Source organism: Mercenaria mercenaria, unplaced genomic scaffold (genome assembly GCF_021730395.1).
Source record: "Mercenaria mercenaria strain notata unplaced genomic scaffold, MADL_Memer_1 contig_2144, whole genome shotgun sequence".
Classification (NCBI taxonomy): Eukaryota; Metazoa; Mollusca; class Bivalvia; order Venerida; family Veneridae; genus Mercenaria; species Mercenaria mercenaria.
The window spans coordinates 39,515-60,316 of NW_026460185.1; the positions used below are offsets into that span (position 1 = coordinate 39,515).

The 20,802-nt window shown below is 36.1% G+C and overlaps 1 protein-coding gene across 1 annotated transcript in view; it reads left to right on the top strand.

The window, feature by feature from the left end:
• LOC128552199 (uncharacterized) overlaps positions 1-15,015 on the top strand; it is a gene marked incomplete at its 3' end in the record, with an annotated part of 53,136 nt that extends 38,121 nt beyond the window's left edge. Inside the window, exon 13 of the mRNA XM_053533222.1 lies at positions 14,911-15,015. Coding sequence (XP_053389197.1) covers positions 14,911-15,015 — 105 coding nt within the window. The remainder of the gene's footprint in view (positions 1-14,910) is intronic.
• Positions 15,016-20,802: the final 5,787 nt, after the last annotated feature.

Here is a 20,802-nt window from a genome sequence, read left to right on the forward strand (position 1 = left end):
TGCTCCTTTTCTGACTTAGAAATGTTTGGTTAAGGTTTTGTATGTAAGCTGGTATCTCAGTACTCACTAATGGGAATGAATTGCAACTTTACACACTTGTTTACTGTCATCATCTTACATGCACTAAGCAAGTCCAATAACTCTACTTTTATTTCTAACCTATACCCCTTTTTCCACTAAACAGTTTTTGGTTAAGTTATTGTATGTAAGCTGGTATCTCAGTATCCACTAATGGGAATGGATTGAAACTTCACACACTTGTTCACTGTCATGGTCCGATATGCACTGTGCAACTCCCATAACTCTACTTTGCATTTTGTCAAAATTATGCCCCTTTTTCGACTTAGAAATTTTTGGTTAAAGTTTTGTATGTAAGCTGGTATCTCAGTACCCACTAATGGGAATGGATCGAAACTTCACACACTTGTTCACTGTCATAATCTTACATGCACTAAGCAAGTCCTATAACTCTACTTTTTTTCAAAATTATGCCCCTTTTTTCCACTAAACAGTTTTTGGTTAAGTTATTGTATGTAAGCTGGTATCTCAGTACCCACTAATGGGAATGGATCGAAACTTCACACACTTGTTCACTGTCATAATCTTACATGCACTAAGCAAGTCCCATAACTCTACTTTTTTTCAAAATTATGCCCCTTTTTTCCACTAAACAGTTTTTGGTTAAGTTTTTGTATGTTAGCTGGTATCTCAGTATCCACTAATTGGAAAGGATTGAAACTTCACACACTTGTTCACTGTCATGAGCTGATAAGCACTGTGCAGGTTCCATAATCCTGCATTTTTACAAAATTATGCCCCTTTTCCGACTTTTGTATTCATTCAATTGACAAGGCTGTTGAATAGTCGAGCGTTGCTGTCCTCCGACAGCTCTTGTTTTTAGAAATACAGTAACGTTGCCGTTCCAATACAGTTACTCGCGGGCTGCCATTAATACATTAAACAATTTATATTTCCGTATACCGAGTCCAGGCTTTATGCTACGTGCTAGAAAATGGTACACAGTGTGAGTACAGACCTATAAAACTAGTTCCCACACCCTTCTTAGTATTGGCTTTTGACTTCGATGAACTTCCGCAGTCAAAAAATCCAAGAAGTGAACGCTGCAGAGTAGTCTTCCATTGGTATGGTCTTGAGTAACTGAAAAATACCACTCTCAAGTGCTTTCTTCAATAAATATTTGTGCCCTGTCAGCATCTTGTTCAGTCATTGAAAAGGATTTGGCTCATTTGTGAGCCGCAGCTTTGACATAACATCCACAGATCAACTGGAGACCGCGAAGACCGGCCCTTGGACGCATGTTTGGTATTTTCGTTAAACAGCATTCAGTACTTTATCTCAATAAAACTTTCAAGCGGTTGATATTCCTGACGGTGTAGGAATTTGTGCAACTGTACCCCTTGAGAAGATGGAAAACAAAACCTTTGTGACACTTTTAGCTCACCTGTCACGCAGTGACAGGGTGAGCTTTTGTGATCACCCTTCGTCCGTCGTCCGTCCGTCCGTCCACAATTTCCTTGTGAACACGATAGAGACCACATTTTGTATTTGATTTTAATCAAACTTGCACTCAACTTGTTTGGGCATAATATCTCAGTTCCTTTCGAAAACTGGCCAGATCCCATCATAGGTTCCAGAGTTATGGCCCCTTAAAGAGCCAAAATTTGCTATTTTTGGCTTGTGAACACGATAGAGACAGCATTTTGCAATCAACTATAATAAAACTTGCACACAACTTGTATTGGCATAATATCTCGGTTCCTTACGAAAACTGGCCAAATCCCATCTTGGGTTCCAGAGTTATGGCCCCTTAAAGGGCCAAAATTTGCCATTTTTGGCTTGTGAACACGATAGAAACTACATTTTGCAATCAACTTTAATAAAACTTGCACACAAGTTGTATTTGCATAATATCTCGGTTCCTTTCGAAAACTTGCCGGATCCCATCATGGGTTTCAGAGTTATGGCCCCTTAAAGGGCTAAAATTTGCTTTTTTGCCTGTGAACACGATAGAGACCACATTTTGCAATCAACTTTAATTCAACTTGCAAACAACTTGTATTGGCATAATATCTCGGTTCCTTTCGAAAACTGGCCAGATCCCATCGTGAGTTCCAGAGTTATGGACCCTTAAAGGGCCAAGATTTGCTGTTTTTGGCTTGTGCAGTCATATAGAGACTTCATTTATACTTTGATTTGATACAAACTTGCAAAATATCTTCAACAACAATAAATTTTGGATTCGATGATGAATCTGTCAGATCCAATCATAGGTTCTGGCGTTATTTTATATCTGATTACCTCCCCTGATTTTAATCAAAATGAATTTGTATATGTAAGTACTTATAGGACTCATTTGAAATTTTATTATTGCCATTAGTTGGACTCAGACAATCAGGGTAGATAACTATGGACTGATTTTATGTCAAATTACCTCCCTTTATTTAAAATTAAAATGGGTTTATCTCCGTAACTAATGAAGATACTGATCTGAAATTTCATTTATGCCATCAGATTGACTTGGACAATCAGTGAAGATACGTATTGACTGAATTTATGACAAATTACCTCCCTTTATCTTTTATTTAAATGAATATACGTAGCAGCTTCTAATGAGATTGGTTTGAAACATTATTTATGTCTTCCATGGTAAGAAATTTGTACTAATTCTTACTTTTCTAATATATTGTTGTAAAGGCTTGTACTCTGTATCGTCTTAGTCTACATGCATTTACCAATGCATGATTACCTCCCCTGATTTTAATAAAAATGGATTTATCTCAGAAAGTATTTATAGGACTTATTTGAAATTTCATTATTGTCATTAGTTGGACTGAGACAATCAGGGTAGGTAACTATGGACTAATTTTATGTCAAATTACCTCCCTTTGTTTCAAATTAAAATGGGTGTGTATCTCAGTAACCAGTGAAGATACTGACTTGAAATGTCATTTATGCCATCAGATGGACTCGGACAATCAGGGTAGATACCTTTTGACTGAATTCATGACAAATTACCTGCCTTTATTGTATGTAAATGAATATACCTCAGCAGCATCTAATGAGATTGGTTTTCAGTGTTATTTAAGTCTTCCAGGATAAGGAATAGAATAGTCATGCTAGTACAAAAATGCAGTATTTGAGCCAAGGACCCTCAAACTTGGTATGGAGTTTGGCTATGACTAGTATGTGACCCATAGGTCAAAAGTGACTGTTACAAGAAAACATTTATCCTAATGATATTTAAAGTGTATGCCTGTGTGATCTATGTCAAAACTTGAACCTATCATTAAGAGCAATGGTACTCAGATGAGCGATATAAGGCCATCATGGCCCTCTTGTTTTGCAGTTACTGGCTAACGGTCACCTTTTTGCAGCCACACTATGCTGTCAACGCGACGCTGTGGCTCATAAAATATATCCAGGTCCAAACTTCTATAAGACATTGAGCGATCATCTAAATTTGAGAACTTTTTCAGCGTTTCTTTATTACTTTGGACCCGTGAGACACCACTCGGGCACAAACCTTTCTTAAGGATGTAGGGTCAATTTTGTTCTCCCGTTAAGTTTTTTTTATACCCTGTGTGCTTTAAGAATATTAGTTTCTAAGACAAATAAGGGCAGAAAAAGCACAGGTCACCGCACTCGTTTTTGTCGAGCCCTTTAGCGGTGAGCGCGATATTATCGTCACTTTGGCGGGTCTGTGTATGTGCGTCGTCCGTCCGATTATGTCCGGACCATAACTATGACATGCAAAGACCAATCTTGTTTATATTTGGCATGAATGTTTGCCTTAATGAGGAGTGTCATGCGCAAACCCCATGTTCCTATCTCAAAGGTCAAGGTCACAGTTGGAGGACAAAGGTCAAGTTGAAGTTTGTCCGGACCATAACTTTGACATGCATGGACCAATCTTGTTTATATTTGGCATGAATGTTTACCTCAATGAGGAGTGGTATGCGCAAACCCCATGTTCATATCTCAAAGGTCTAGGTCGCAGAAGGAGGTCAAAAGTCAAATTGAAGTTTGTCCGGAGCATTTCGTCTTCATTTTTGGTGGGATTTTGATGTAACTTGGCAGGAATGTTCACCATTATGAGACGGAGTGTCATGCGCAAGAACCAGGTCCCTTGGTCTAAGGTCAAGGTCACACTTAGAGGCCAAAGGTGCTGGCGGGCTCGACATTCTGCCCATGGGCATGCAGAATGTATTTCTAGTATTTTATAGGACATTTTCTTCACCTACTGTTTACTCATTTCTAAAATTAAGTAAAAATAAAAAAAAAAAAACAACATATAATATCCCACTTAATGTTAAAGAGATTTCAGCTGTTACAGGTTACTATGAATACAAGGCGAAATCAGTATTATATAAGCATAAATGTCTCTAACAAATCTCTTTCATTTTAACATGTCGACTCAATTACCCCACCCACTTTTTTTCAATAGAAAAACAAATGTACTTAAATCTACCAAAAACGTCTGCCGTTAAGATTTTAAAAATATTTTGCTGCTTCAATGACACACAAAATGCTTCAAAATAGAAAGAAAAAATGTTGAAGTCACCGTGCATCTGAGAGAGATATTTAGAAAACACTTTAAAAACTGGTGAATTTTGATATTTTAGGGTTTTTTTTTTGTTTTAATTTATACTTTAAAGATAATATAAAGTGCTATGTTGAAAATTTTTATTTCAGTTTTAGCTTACCATTATATGGGTTGTTTTCAGAATAATGAAAGTTTTTCTTCTCTCTCACCTTACTTTAATTCCGTTCAGTTTTAGAAAGTGTTTTCGGGCAAATTATATCCAAATCAGTGTACATGTGTAGTCAATAAATGTGTGCAATTTCAGCATAATGGCTCAAGCAGTTTTAAAGTTATATTAAATTATATCGGTCATTTTGTCCCCTGTGCACTCCGAAAAGTGTGACATTTTACATGAAGACTAGTTTTCAACTGATTTATTTTTTCAAAACCAACCTTATTGTTATAGCTTTGATTCTTTTATATAACATAAACTCTGCACTTTTTTCATAAACTACCTCTTATTCTTACCAATATTTCACATTCTGGAATGGCTCCCCTTCACAAAAATAGTTAAAAAATACTAAATTTAAATGTTGAACACTACAATTTCATAACCCCATTACTTTTTACTAAGTTGAATGTTTTTCTAAGATCTTTATCCCTTCAGCTTTGAAGACACAATATGATTTTTAAATAAATCAACTTTCTCAGAATCTTGATGAATGTCTTTACACCCAAAAATGTCCCATGTGCATCTTTTCAGAAGTTGAGTGTCAGACTTTCTTCATTTTTTATATAAAATGTTTTTTTACTCTATTTTCCTTAAAAGGGAGTTACAATGGATACAAAAGCAGATTTCAACTTCACATTTAAAGGATTGTCAAACACTCACAAAGCTAAAAGTGACGTCCCCTGTGCACCCTTTTTAGCTCATCTGAGCACAAAGTGCTCATGGTGAGCTATTGTGATCACGCTGTGTCCGTCGTCCGTCCGTCCGTTTAGGAGGAGATGTCGTTTGAAGTTTTTTGTTTTTGTTTTTAGCTCTGGCAGCCCCTGTGTTCAACCAAGTGGAACCGTTTGAACAACTTTGGTAGAGGACCACCCAAGAAATATCCTGGCTAAGTTTCATCAAAATCCATTCAGTGGTTTTGGAAGATGTCGTTTAAACACAAATGTTGACGACGGACGGACGACTTAACGGACGCATGCACGCACGATCCGATTTTAAAAGTATTTCACACAAATGGTCCTTATGTCACCCTCTACCAAGATTATTCAAATTATACCAATTCGTCTAAAAACATGGCCGCTAGAGGGCGTGGTCACTTTTCCCTATATGTATATAATGGAAATTTTAAAAATCTTCTTGTATAAAACTGCTTGCCCGATTTTAGAATAATTTTACAAAAATGGCCCTTGTGTGACCCTCTACCAAGATTGTTCAAATTATTTTGATTCGTCAAAATACATGGCCGCCAGAGGGCGTTGTCACTTTTTCCTATAATGTATATAGTGGAAACTTTAAAAATCCTCTTGTGTGAAACTGCTGGCCCGATTTTAGAATAATTTTACACAAATGATCCTTGTGTGACCCTCTATCAAGATTGTTCAAATTATTCCGATTCGTCAAAAAACATGGCTGCCATGGGGCGTGGTCACTTGTCCCTATATGTATATAGTGGAAACTTTAAAAATCTTCTTGCGTGAAACTGCTGGTCCGATTTTAAAATAATTTTACACAAATGGTCCTTGTGTGACCCTCTACCAAGATTTTTCAAATTCTTTTGATTTGTCAAAAAACTTGGCTGCCAGAGGGCGTGGTCACTTTTTCCTGTATGTATATAGTGGAAACTATAAAAATCTTCTTGCGTGAAACTGCTGGTCCGATTTTAAATAATTTTACACAAATGATCCTTGTGTGACCCTCTACCAAGATTTTTGAAATTCTTTTGATTTGTCAACAGGAGTGCCAGAATGTCACAATATACGCCCGTCACAGCAAATTTCTTTACTCTAGCACCTGTATTTGCAGATGTAATTTTAATTTTGTGGTTGTTTAGTAATCATTGTAATTCTTTTGTTTTTCTAAGTCCACAAAAAAACTCCTTACCAGGTAGAGATACCTTAAAATACACCTAAAATTAGAAAGTAACAACTATGTTGTACCACAGAAAAGTGGTCTTGGTTTTTCCCTACGGTCAGTTATAAAAAAGTTACAATATAAGTTATTTATAGTAACAACTAAGGGAAGTTAATCTTTAAAAAAAAAATACAAAAAAAAATTGTAAGTCCACACAAAAATCCTTACCAGGTAGAGATTGGTCAAAATACACCTCAAAATTGGATGTAACATGCATGTTGTACTACAGAAAAGTGGTCTCGATTTTTCCCTACGTCTAGTAATGAAAAAGTTACAATATAAGCTATTTATAGTAATAACAAAGGGAAGTAATTCTAAAGAAGGGAACTGCGCATGACACTTCGTCTCATGATGGTGTATAATTGTGCCAAGTTACATCAAAATCCCTCCATGCATGAAGAAGAAATGCTTCGGACAGTCATTCTTGTATCTGACCTTTGGCCTCTAAGTGTGACCTTGACCTAAGACCTAGGGACCTGGTTCTTGCGCATGACACTGCGACTTGTGGTGGTGAACATTTGTGCCAAGTTATATCAAAATCCCTCCAAGCATGAAGAAGAAATGCTCCGGACAAAGTTTACATTCTTGTATCCTTTGACCTCTAAGTGTGACCTTGACCTTAGACCTAGAGACCTGGTTCTTGCGCATGACACTCCGTCTCATGATGATGAACAATTGTGCCAACTTTCATCAAAATCCCTCTATGCATGAAGAAGATATGCTCCGGACAAAGTTTTCATTCTTTTATCCTTTGACCTCTAAGTGTGACCTTGACCTTAGACCTAGGGACCTGGTTCTTGCGCATGACACTCCGTCTCATGATGATAAACAATTGTGCCAACTTTCATCAAAATCCCTCTATGCATGAAGAAGATATGCTCCGGACAAAGTCATACTTGAATTTGACCTTTGACCTCTAAGTGTGACCTTGACCTTAGACCTAGGGACCTGGTTCTTGGGCATGACACTCCGTCTCATGATGGTGAACAACTGTGCCATGTTTCATCAAAATCCCTCCATGCATGTAGAAGATATGCTCCGGACAAGGTCTGTGGACGCCGCCCGCCCGCCCGCCAGGGGCGTTCCCATAATACGTCCCGTTTTTCAAACGGGCGTATAAAAAACATGTCCACGTTTCGCTATACTAGTATATATATAGCGGAAACTTTAAAAATCTTCTTGTGTGAAACTGCTTGGCCGATTTTAGAATAATTTTACACAAATAGTTCTTGTGTGACCCTCTACCAGGATTGTTCAAATTATTTTGATTCGTCAAAAAACATAGCCGCAAGAGGGCGTGGTCACTTTTCCCTATATGTATATAGTGGAAACTTTAAAAATCTTCTTGTTTGAAACTGCAAGCCTATTTTAGAATAATTTTACACGAATGGTTCTTGTGTGACCTTCTATCAAGATTGTTTAAATTCTTTCGATTCGTCAAAAAACATGGCTGCCAGGGGGCGTGGTCACTTTTCTTCTCTGAATCAATAATAGCTAGAGCCTTGATACTTGGCGTGTAATATAGAAACAGGAAGATGGCATAAACCAAACAAAATACCGAGAAATGAAAGAGGGTGTATTATATGCAATGTTATTGAAGATGAGTTCCACTTCTTGTTAGAATGTCAGATATATAAAGATCTTAGACAAAATCATATTAAGAAATATCATTGGAAACATACCAACATTTATAGAGTTGTTGACATCTGAAAACTTCCAGATCCAGAAAAATCTGTCAATATTTGTATACAAGGCATTTGAACTCCGTAGACCTATATATTATAACTAACACTTTTCTCCTTAAGACATAGAGCATTATGCTACATATTGATTTTTACATTAAAAACTATCACAAATTGGCATTTATATATTCATACGTGCACATTACTGTTAACCGTTTACCTTAATAACCTTTCATAAATTATAGAAAGTTTTAGGTCAAGTCAGCGTAATATGTTACACTGTACTTGAAAATCATGAAACGACATATTTTTGCTTTATTTAAAGTTGATCTCTACTTTAATTAGTCATTACAGAAACTATGGTCTACCAGAATAGAGATGAACATGTCACGTTATACGTGAAATTTATATGCATGCTTATTAATCTTATATTAGAAAGTATAATTTGCTTTAAATTGTGCACCGTGACATATTTTGTTTAGGCACATTTATGCTATATCTTACTTTGCCTCATCATGTACATTGTTAATGAAAATTTATAGTGATTATCAACTTCTGTAATTTTAATAAGCTTTATATGATTGTACCAACATTGAACATAATATACTATGCACTTTTTATATATACAATGTGAACTCACGGGTCTTTGACCTTTTGTTCAATAAAATATCTTATGTTATCTTATCCCTATCCCTATCCTATCCCTATCCCTATCCCTATCCCTATCCCTATCCTATCCTATCCGCTCCCTATCCCTATCCCTATCCTATCCTATCCTATCCCTATCCCTATCCCTATCCTATCCTATCCTATCCTATCTTAAAATAATCTAAATCTAAATCTAAATCTAAATCTAAACTAATCTAATCTAATCGAATCGAATCGAATCGAATCGAATCGATAATCTAATCTAATCTAATCTAATCTAATCTAATCTAATCTGTAATGTCTACCATAATTCTTCAAATTATTGCCCTAGGTTCAAAAGTGTATGTGACATGTATATAATATAGGCTAACATAGAAGAAACCTAACTCTGTACTTATACAAACACACTTGAAGCCTTGTACACTGGTGAGCGCTTCAGGGTCAATGACCCTCTTGTTTAACATTCATCAATTACCTTGGCATTACTGTAATATGTTGTGGTAGTTCTATATTCTTAGCAATGTGTACACACAATTTAGGCATTACTTTATAATTTAGCTTTATATAAGAAAAACTGGACAATTTAAAATCCATTGTTTGCATTTTTTTGAAGTTGCCTGTTTTCAAGTTAAAAAGTGGAAACATCAGCTTCTATTGCTTCTGAAGCTTTTAAGTTTACCTGCATATGTTAATGTTCACTAGTCTTACTATATTCAATAATTATTTTTGCTGCAATTTGTCCCCTGTGCACCTTCTCAGTAACATTATAAAGTATGTATGAATTTTACTATTCTATTTTACCATGCATGACATTTTGTCATTTTTATACTTTAAATAAGCAGTGCATGTAAACTTAAGTGATTACAATGTGTTAGTTATGTTTAAAGCCACTTACTAGTCCCTACTGGTTGAAAACCAGTTTCGGGGACTATAGGACTGCGCTTTTCCGTCCGTCCGTCATTCTATCATTCCGTCCGTCTTTCCGTCCTTCCGTCAGTCCGCAATTTCATGTCCGGTCCATAACTCTGTCATCCATGAAGGGATTTTTAAGCTCAAAGGTCAAGGTCACACTTGTCAGTCAAATGTCAACATGGCATGAACAGGGTCTGTTTTGTGTCCGGTCCATAACTCTGCCATCCATGAAGATATTTTAATATTACTTGGCACAAATGTTCCCCATGATGAAATGACGTGTCATGCGCAGAACCCGGACCCCTAGCTTAAAGGTCAAGGTCACAATTTGAGGTTAAAGGTCAATATGGCCTTTTTCCTGTCCGGTCCGTAACTCTGCCATCCATGAAGGGATTTAATATCACTCGGCACAAATGTACCTCATAATAAGACGATGTGTCATGCACAACTTTCAGACCCCTAGCTCAAAGGTCAAGGTCACACTTGGCAGTCAAATGTTAACATGGCATGAACAGGGTCTGCCATCCATGAAGATATTTTAATATTACTTGGCACTAATGTTCCCCATGATAAGATGACATGTAATGCGCAAAACCCGGACCCGTAGCTGAAAGGTCAAGGTCTGAATTGGAGGTCAAAGGTCAATAGGGTTTTTTTCCTGTCCGGTCCAGAACTCATTAATGTCATTCATCAAGGGATTTAATATTACTTGGCATAAATATTCCCTATGATGAGTTGATGTGTCATGCCCAACACCCAGAACCCTAGCTTAAAGGTCAAGGTCACACTTGGAGATCAAAGGTCAATGGGACATATTTCCTCTCCGGTGTATAACTTTGTCATGCAAAACAGGATTTGAATATTACTTGGCACAAATGTTCACCACTATGGGTCGGAATGTTTTGCGCAAGAACCTGGTCCCTAGGTCGAAGGTCAAGGTCACACATAGAGGCCAAAAGTCAGATACAAAAATGATTTTGTCCGGAGCATTTCTTCTTTTTGCATGGAGGGATTTTGATGTAACTCGGCACAAATGTTCACCACCATGACGCACTCTTGTTTTTGGAATTATGTCTCTTTGTTTTACTATAAATAGCTTATATTGTAACTTATGTATTACAGGCCGTAGGGAAAAATTGAGACCAGTTTCTGTGGTACAACATGCATGTTACATCCAATTTTTAGGTGTATTTTCACCTATCTCTACCTGGTAAAGAGTTTTATGTGGACATATATAGAATGTTTTGTTTTTGTTTTTGTTTTTTTTACTATAAATAACTCATATGATACCTTTTTGATAATCGGCTAAAAAATGCTATATGAAAACAACTGTAGGTTTTTATATATGCAAATTTTAATCCAGGTGTTTTGTTATAACATATTGTATATATAGTACAATATTGTTTATACATAATTGACAGATATCAGTTCATTATGTTATATTGCAGTAAAAACTTTAGGTGCCTTCCAGTAGGGGACTTTGTATTGCATGACAATACTTCATTCACTTGTTTTTCATTTAAAGTATTACATGCTGTTGAATTTTCATGTTTTTGTTGCAAAAATTTTCAGTTTTGTAGTTTGTCTGTGTGTGGAATACACTAATTGTTTGATAGTATTTATCTTAAGTTGGCCACCAATAGTTTTTTATGAACAGAAAACTAATAATGAATGGATATTACACTGATTTTTAATATGTGTCCCCTGTGCACCTGTAAAATAACTCAATTTTGAGTTGACAATTTTAGTAATTAAAATTACTGGACATTCTTGAAATTTGGCATGTGGTTTAAATTATCTTTCATTCGGCAACAACTTTTCTAGGTAAAGTTTTATTTTCATGTCAGCTTTGTGCAGAAAGAGTGATTCTAAAAACAATACCCACACACATTTGATATGTTCAATAAATTTCAAACCATACACGTATACCTTTTACTTATCATAAATATTAAAAAAATTACTGTTGTACATATTTTTATATGCCCGTCTCTGAAAGAGCGGGGCGTATTATGTGAACACCTGTGGCTGGTCCGCGTCCAAAAGCAAGTCCGCTCTCTAAATCGAACAGTTTTCATCCTATCTTCACCAAACTTGCTGATAATGTTTATGGGCATAATATCTCGGCCAGGTTCGATAACCAGCCAAATCGCTCCAGGCACTCCTGGATTATGGCCCTTGAATTACTCGAAATCTGCGAATTTAGCCTTGTCCACCCTCTAAGTCGAACAGTTTTCATCCGATCTTCACAAAACTTGGTGACAATGTTTGTGGGCATAATATCTCGGCCTAGTTTGATAACTAACTAAATCGCCCTTAGAACTCTTTGATTATGGCCCTTGAATTACTCGAAATCTGCAAAATTAACCTTGTCCATTCACACAATTTTGATCCGATGTCAGTTTTATCCCACATGAAACCTCACAAATACCTTGATTCCTTCTTACTCTTTGTTATGGGTTAACAAGGCATACAACATCAACATTATTACATGAATATTTAGACGGGCGTATTTTGTGACAGTCTGGCATATAAAACACTATAGCATTTATCATCCATCGTACTGAAAATTCACTGAACTTTCAAATTAAAGGTTGAAATATCTTCTGATTGGTATTTCTCAACACTTGCCAAAAGGTATTATCCCCCGTCGAAGGCGGAGGGATAGTTTTGGTGTTGTCCTTCCGTCTTTCCGTCCGTCCGTCCTTCCGGAGCCATATCTAGGAAGTGATTTGGAATACTTAATAAAACTTCATATAAATATTCACCGCGCGGCACGTGAAGTTTCAGGCAGATGGCCCGAATAACACCAGAGTTATGGTTCTTAGTTGCCTCTAGTGCCAACTATATAGGGTACTATAAATATGGCAATTTCTGTTTCATAACTTGTGACATATTTGACCTAGAACAATGAAACTTAGAATGAATTTAGATCACCATAATGTGGTAGTGCACACATAATTTCGTTAGGATCTCTTATGTAACTTTAGAGTTATTGCCCTTTAATTGTTTTAAAAAATCACATATTTGTACATAACAAACTAACCAATTGGTAGAATTGCATTAAACTTCCTTAATTTTGTCCATGAACATTTATTATCAACATGCGAAGTTGTTTACCCACACCTGGTCACCCCCACCGCCTTGGTCACACTCCCTCCTTAACCCCTCCCCCTCACCAGCCTCACTCTACCCACATTTTTCTTTCATTTTTCTTAACCCCCCCCCCCTTAAACCTTCAATGAATATTCATCAACATGAAAAGTTGTACCCTCCCCCCAACTCGCTCCTCCACCAAATCTCCCCCACCATCCCGATCATGCACCCCCAACAAAAGTTTTTTTTTAATTTTTTTATTTTCCATGAATATTTATTATCCTCATCTGAAGTTTTGTACCCTCACCCGGTCATTTCAAACTTTCAAAGAATATTTATCTACATGTGAAGTTGTACCTCCCTCCGCCACCAACCACGTTACAGTTGTCTTACGTGATTGTACTCTCTTCAGGTCATCTGTTCTTTTACGTTAAAGTGTAATGAAATTATTTGCTTCTTAGTAACATCCTTAACTTTTTGCCGAATATTTTTCCTTACCACAGTCCAATTCGGCAGGGGATACCAATTAATCGAATTGGCTTGTTTATCCCCCGACACAAGTACTGGGTGATATAGAAATGGACTCCGTCCGTCCGTCCTTCCGTCCGTTAGTCCGTAACAATTGTGTCTGCTCCATATAACTTAAACCCCTTGAAAGATTTTCATGAAACTTGGGTCAAATGATCACCTCATCAAGACGATGTGCAGAACTTACAAGTTAGCCATGTCGGCTAAAGGTCAGGGTCACAAGTCTAGGTCAAAGGTTTGAGCCTTCCATTTTGTGTCCGCTCTGTTTCTCCTAAACCCCTTGAAGGATTTTCATGAAACTTATGACTCAGCCATGTCGGCTCAAGATCAAGGTCACAACTCATGATCAAGGGTTTGAAGAAAATTCCATCTGTGTCCACTTTGCATTTCCTAAACCTCTTGAAGGATTTTCATGAAACTTTGGTCAAACGATCACCTCATGATCAAGACGCTGTACAAAAAATATGAGTTAGCCATTTGGCTCAAGGTTAAGGTCACAACTCAAGGTCAAAGGTTTGAGCCTTCCGTTTTGTGTCTGCTCTGTATCTCCTAAATGTCTTGAAGGATTTTAATATGACTTGGTTGTAATATTCCCCTTATCAAGACGATGTGCAGAACTAAAAATTCACCCATGCTAGCACAAGGTCAAGGTCACAACTCAAATGTTTGAGGCTTTAATTTCCTGTCCCCTCCTTTTCTGCTAAACCACTTAAAGGATTTTCTTGAAACTTTGATCAAGTGTTCACCTTATTGAGATGGTTTGCAAAACCCATGAGTCAGCCATGCAAGCTCAAGGTCAGTGTCATAACTTAAGTTTAGCAGATTATCAAATGCACAGAGCGGAGTATTGTGACCAGTCACTGGCCATTTATACACGCCTCTATCCATTGCCCATCCTTCAACGTAAATCGTTATGATGGTTGTCTGCCAAAGTTGTTCAAATGGTACAGCTTCGCTTCACATAAAGCTCTGAAAACCAGAAAAATCTACCTGTTAGAAATCATCGATTCGTTAGTCCAGTAATTTTACAGAAATATTCCTTTGGTGACGTTATGTATAACGTTTGAATTATTTTTTGTGGGCGGAAAGCACAGCGGCGAAGTCTGTTTTCCCTATATGTATACGTATTTAGTGGAATTAAAAAAATCAGGAATTGCTCCGAATTATTTAATACAACTGTTTCTTGGGTAACTCTGTGCAATTTTTTTCCAAGCCAACCCTCGACCATCTTAAATCTTCTGTTAAGTTGTATATATCACAAAACATACTATGGAGTATTTGATAATAAATGCACAGTGAATGATAAGTTGCACACATTTTTTGAAGTCTTCTAAACGAATAATTTTGTATTTGTTCTGTTTTAGCCAAGGATGGATCAATATTTTCGACATATGGCAAATATGGTAAACAACAAGACTATACCGCCATATATCAGGATTATATTGAAAGATGTCATTGACTTAAGAATGGTAAGAATGCGGTTTGCGAAATTGACATGCACGAAGATAGAACAGTTTTGTTTATTTCATCTCGTGTGTAACATTTAAGAATTTTGAAGTTTTGCTTACCTGCAAAGATAAGCTGTTGTGATCGCTTTTCGTGTGTCGTCCGTCTTCCTTTCCTCTGAGACCATTGCGTGAGTTGGAGTTAAGCCTTACAGATGTGATTCTGAGAGACGGTAAAAGAAAAAGGTTTTAGAATGTTTTGCGACAGTTCTAAAATACTAGATGCTATTCCTACAAAGCATCTGCTCATATTGAACCGCCTTTCAGATGCGGAATTCATCATGTCAACATTGTTTCCAAATTATCAAAAGAATTTAGATCTGCTTAAAAGCATAAGTTTGTCATTTATGTTTTCTTTATATGACTATATAAACAATTGGAAACATTTTTTTCTGAGAGTACAAGGCTTAGAGGTAAGCGTTTTTGTATGGAGCATCTAACTTATGGTTCCCTGCCCAATATTTTAAAGACGGACCCAAGGACCAACTATTGAGCCGCCATAGTATTCAGTATTTTACATTGATACATATGATTTTTTTTAGAAAATACAGGGCTTAGGGTTTGATTAATTATAATTGGCTAACTGTTTCCTATTAAGTGTGTTTCCTTTGACTAAATTTAGGGCCGCAAAGGGATGTCAGTTTTTATAGAGTAATATGCTGAAAACTTTAAACAATCTAAACCTAAAAAGTGAGAATGCAAGGTTTGGAAGTAATATATTTACATAAGGCATAGACTAATGGTCAACTTCCAAGTTCGTTAAAGCCAAATCCCTTAGATCAAACTTGGGGCCGACACATGTATCAATTTTTTACATATAAATACATATGGAAAACATTTAAACCAACATTGTGCTCAAAGATGCAAGTCTAAGAAGTAATATACATAAATTCAACAATAGGCTGGTTATCCTCTTCCAAGTTTGGTAAGACTGGTTCCTATGACCATATTAGCGGTCCGTTTCACATAGACGATTAAAATAATGCCCTTTTCGTAAGTGCATCATTAAAGATGTTACACCCATGTTGAGACAATGTGCCATTTTATGTACCCGCTTCTTATACTTGTTCTAATCAATTGTTTTGTATTTCTTGATGAATATTTTTCATACATCAGATCTACGGATCGCGGGGTCGTGACTTCGATCCCCGGGCGGGGCGTATGTTCTTCGTGACGATTTGATAAAATACATTATGTCTGATTCTCGTGGGGAAGTTGTCAGTTACTTGCGGAGAACGGGTTTGTACAGGTACAGAATCCAGGAACGCTGGTTTGGTTAACTGTCCGCCGTTACATAACTGAAGTACTGTTGAAAAACGGCGTTAAACAACCCAAAACAAACAAACTAGGCAGTGTGACATACTTAAGAGAGCTCGTAAGGGCGATAATGACCCTATTGCTAAAAGATTGCTTCTAGATACCTAAAACTAATGTCTGACAACTTTTATTATAATATCTGCAAATTGTACATGCGAATTTGAACTTATTTGAGGAAAAGATCAATTTAAGTTAGACATATTTCTGTCGCCAGGGTCAAATTCAGTAACCTTCATAAAATTTGTAAATGTCAAAATTCTAATTTATCCAAAGGTTACATTACTTCACAGCTTGACTAATTGCATGTAATACCAAGATCCTTTGATCAAAGGTTAAGATCATATATAGAGATAAAACAATTGGTCGCTTATCCTGTGCAATCTGTAACCTTTATGCATACGTTGGTATTCAAACAACTTCGAGCATACAATCACCATAACAAGACATGACTCAGACCCTTTAATATCATAGTCACACTTAAAGGTCAAATTTGTAGGTCTCTTTTACGTCTGGTCTGAAGCTTTTTATGCAATGGCTGGTATTCAAACAACATGAAAAGACTTGTCATAATAGGACACATGCATGCTACACATATACAGTAAAGATTTAAGGTAGTTTTCCTTGTTCGGTTTATAATTAACGTTTAACCCATTGATATGTGATCTGCAGATAACTTGCATAAGAAGGCAAAATGTCATGTCGAAAGTCCAGAACAATCGCTCGATTATAAAGAGTACAGTAAGATGTCAGATGCTATTCTATATTCTCCGATATGCTATTTTTTTACGGATTTCCAAATAAATTAACATAAAAAACTAACAAGGCAACATATCCCTTGCAAGACCTGCATCGCTTTCTCAATGGTCAAAGTTGAAGACTGCGCGTCATTTGTCTTACCAAGTTCATAAGTTTAGGACACCTGAACTAAATTGTAGTTATAAAGGTCCATTGTCGATTGCCCGTTGCCCACATATTTGTTTGTTTATACTCTATATGTCGCAGTAGAGACCCAATTTTTTGAGAAAGCTTGTCAACATTTTTACCTCAATACAACCTTTGACGCTTTTTGATACTGGGTTATCGTGGATTTAAACTAGGACAGAAGGTCAAATTTTAGAAAAATCGTGCTTCAACTTTAGAAGTCGCACTTTCTTCTTGATTTCAACGATAGAATGTTTGTCTGACGATTTTGATACTGTGTTAGTGAAATCATAGAAAAAAGTTTATTGCTAGATGACACATTTCTATTTAAGGTAAATGGAATCTGGTAAATAGTTTTTTTTATTCATGTAGATAAAATTAGTGACTATGTTATCTGGGGGTAAATACTAGGCTACTAGGTCATATCATAGAAAGATATTATTATCATTCAATAGGCCACAATTTCCACTTGATATGTAGAAAACACAATTACAACATTAAGTCTTGGTAGAATCTATAATAAGTTCGAAACTGGTTTTTTTTGCAGTCAAAAGTAAAGTCACTAAATTAGAGTGTAAAAAGAAATTGCTTACACTCTGGAGACCTTATTTTCAAAAAGATTTTTATGAAACTTGGTCAGAATATTGTTCGTGAAACTGATCTATTTAAGGGTAAAAAGCTAGGTTACTGTGTCAAAAAATGGAAAAACCTTATTATAATTTAACATTCCAGATCATATTTACATGAAACCTATTCAGAATGTTCTTACTCACATCGATAATGAGTTTAAAACGGGGTGATATGAGATAAACTAGGTCATTATGTCAAATAAAAAAACCTTGAAAACACTACGGTACAACAGTTTTACCTGTAATGTAGTCACAATATTTTCTTTATTTAATCTAACCACCTTGGTCAAATGCTAGGTCACTGGGCCAAATCATAGAAGAAACATATTACTATTCCACTCCAGATACCACATTTTATTCTTGAGCTACGTGACATATAGTCAGAATGTTTGTCTTTCTGAAATTAAGATAACTTGTGGAACTTTGTCATCTTTAGTTACAAACAATATCACTATGCCAAATGAAAGAAACGCCTTGAAAACACTACAAAGGCTCGATTTCCATGACTCCTAGTTATTATTTTTGTAGAAAACCATATTTTGTATAGAGATAAATTATTATCACTTTAGATCACATTTTGTATTTGGTCTACATGAAATGTAGTTAGAACGTTAGCCTTTATAAAATCTAGGTAAATTTTGAAATTTTGACATTTTTGGTCAGACTCTAGATCACTATTTCAGATTATAAAAAAGCCTTGTAAACATTACAGAGGCATATTCCACATGCATCTTTGTTATGGGCTTCGTAGGAAAAAAAACCCTTAGTGTTTCACTCCAGATACCAAATCTTGTACATAGCTTGCATGAAATTTAGTCAGATGTCTTTATAAAATGTAGGTAAACTTTCGAATTGTTTTGTTTTGGGAAAACATAAAATTGTATTACAGAGGATGACTTTTGATTATTACGACGTTGATTTTTTTGACTAAGTTATATTTGAAATTGGTTTCATTTAAGTTTTGTCCATGTAACACTCACCTGGTGATAAAGATATTCAGGTGAGCGGATTCGGGTCATCGACGAAACATCAGTTACGAAAAGACTTTATAGAGATTCATATCTGTTAAACAATGGTATTTTCTGTTTTCTTGCATTGTCCTTAACCACAAGTGGATTGTATTGCTCAGCCATATTTCTTTTGCTTGTTCTGTATTCAACGTAATTTATGCTTTTTATATGTTATAGTGATTCTTTAAACATGGTACTGTTTCAACGCATTCGCTCATCATGATGTCAGTCACGCAACTATTACAATCTATGTTAGTACGATCATATTTTTTATTGCTGCGTATTAATTTCAGAACAAGTGGGAACCATGTTGTGCCAAAAGCTCCAAGCAAATACATCGATCACATGAAGGTGATGCATCTGGTTCTCAGAAATTACTATGATTGTAAAACCGATCCCGAGATACATGAAGGTAATACACCGGGGAGCCTATAGGAATACGCTCCGTCAGTCTGTCCGCCTTTGTGTCCGCAAATCTGGAGCCTGTAATAATTCAAAATGTTTTTAAGCTAGGTTCGTATATCTTGGTACGTAAAGGGAAATTTGTATATTACATGACTTATGCTTGTATGTCAAGGTCAATGTCACTATTGAAGGTCAAGTAAAAATTGTTTCTGCTCCATAACTTTTCTATGCATTGATGGATTATCTTAGTGCTACATACAAATATTACCCATAATGAGACAATGTGTCTACGCATAATCTATGCTCGTCGGTAAATGGTCAAGGTCACTTGTAAAAGTCAAGTAAAAATTGTTTCTGCTCCATTACTTTTAATTGCATTGAAGAATTTTTAGTACTACACGGAAATGTTCACCATGACTAGACAGACTATTTGTCACACACATGACCCATAGTGTTATCGGTCAAAGGTCAATGTCACTATTAAAGTCAAGTAAATTGTTTTTTACCGGAAAGGAACTTCCGTTTTGGCACTGCAATACTCGGTCACTTGTCTAAATTTGACGAAGAAATAAAATAGTTTTGATTATTAAAGAGACTCAGAAACGTTATTTTTTACTATTCAGACATTGATATTTGTTCGTATACGTTTAAGCTTCATAATTATGCATACTTAATCTACGCACGCCAGATTAGATATATTCTCAATAATTATATACAGTTGAACTTGTCAATAATCTTTTAATTTTCTTTTCGTCAACCGTCTATATATTCATGGAAACCTTTGGGTTAGACGATTTGTAATATGTTTTTGCTATTTCAAATATTGCCATAATATATGCTTCAACAACAAGATAGCATTTTCTGTTTTCTTTAAAAAACTAAAACAGGTTCTACAACCCTATAAGTTATATTCAATTTTATAAATGCTATCTTTTTCTTTCTTTTAGGTCGCCGAGCAGTTACGCAGTATCTGTATTTTTTTTGTCGTCAGTTTCAACACCGAAAAATTACTAGCGGGGATAAAAGTTATTAACATAGAAATTGTTATACTAAGCCGCTGTAACCGCCACTGTATCACTTTAATATACTATACTCACACTGGCCATAAATTTCGCAACTTTCGCAGAAGCGGTGGTTCCAACGCCGCGGTCGTGGAGGATTCGTCGCAGAAGCGGTCGAGAAGTATGGCCGACTGACTACATTTATGCTGTCATCGGTAAGTTTTCTAATGAGTTTTTCACGTTTGGCTGAAAACAGCCAGTGAGACAGGAGCCCACATGTGTACTCTTCCAACCACAAACACTTGCTCAGTGCAATTATTTGTCATTAATGTAAACACTTTTGTACAGTTTGACGACGGACTGCCGTTTGGTAGAATTCCCTTTAAAGATGGTATAATCTTGTACTAAACGACTCCTGAGCACGTTTGATGCAAATCTTAAGTACGGCACTGTCAAGTAAAAACTATT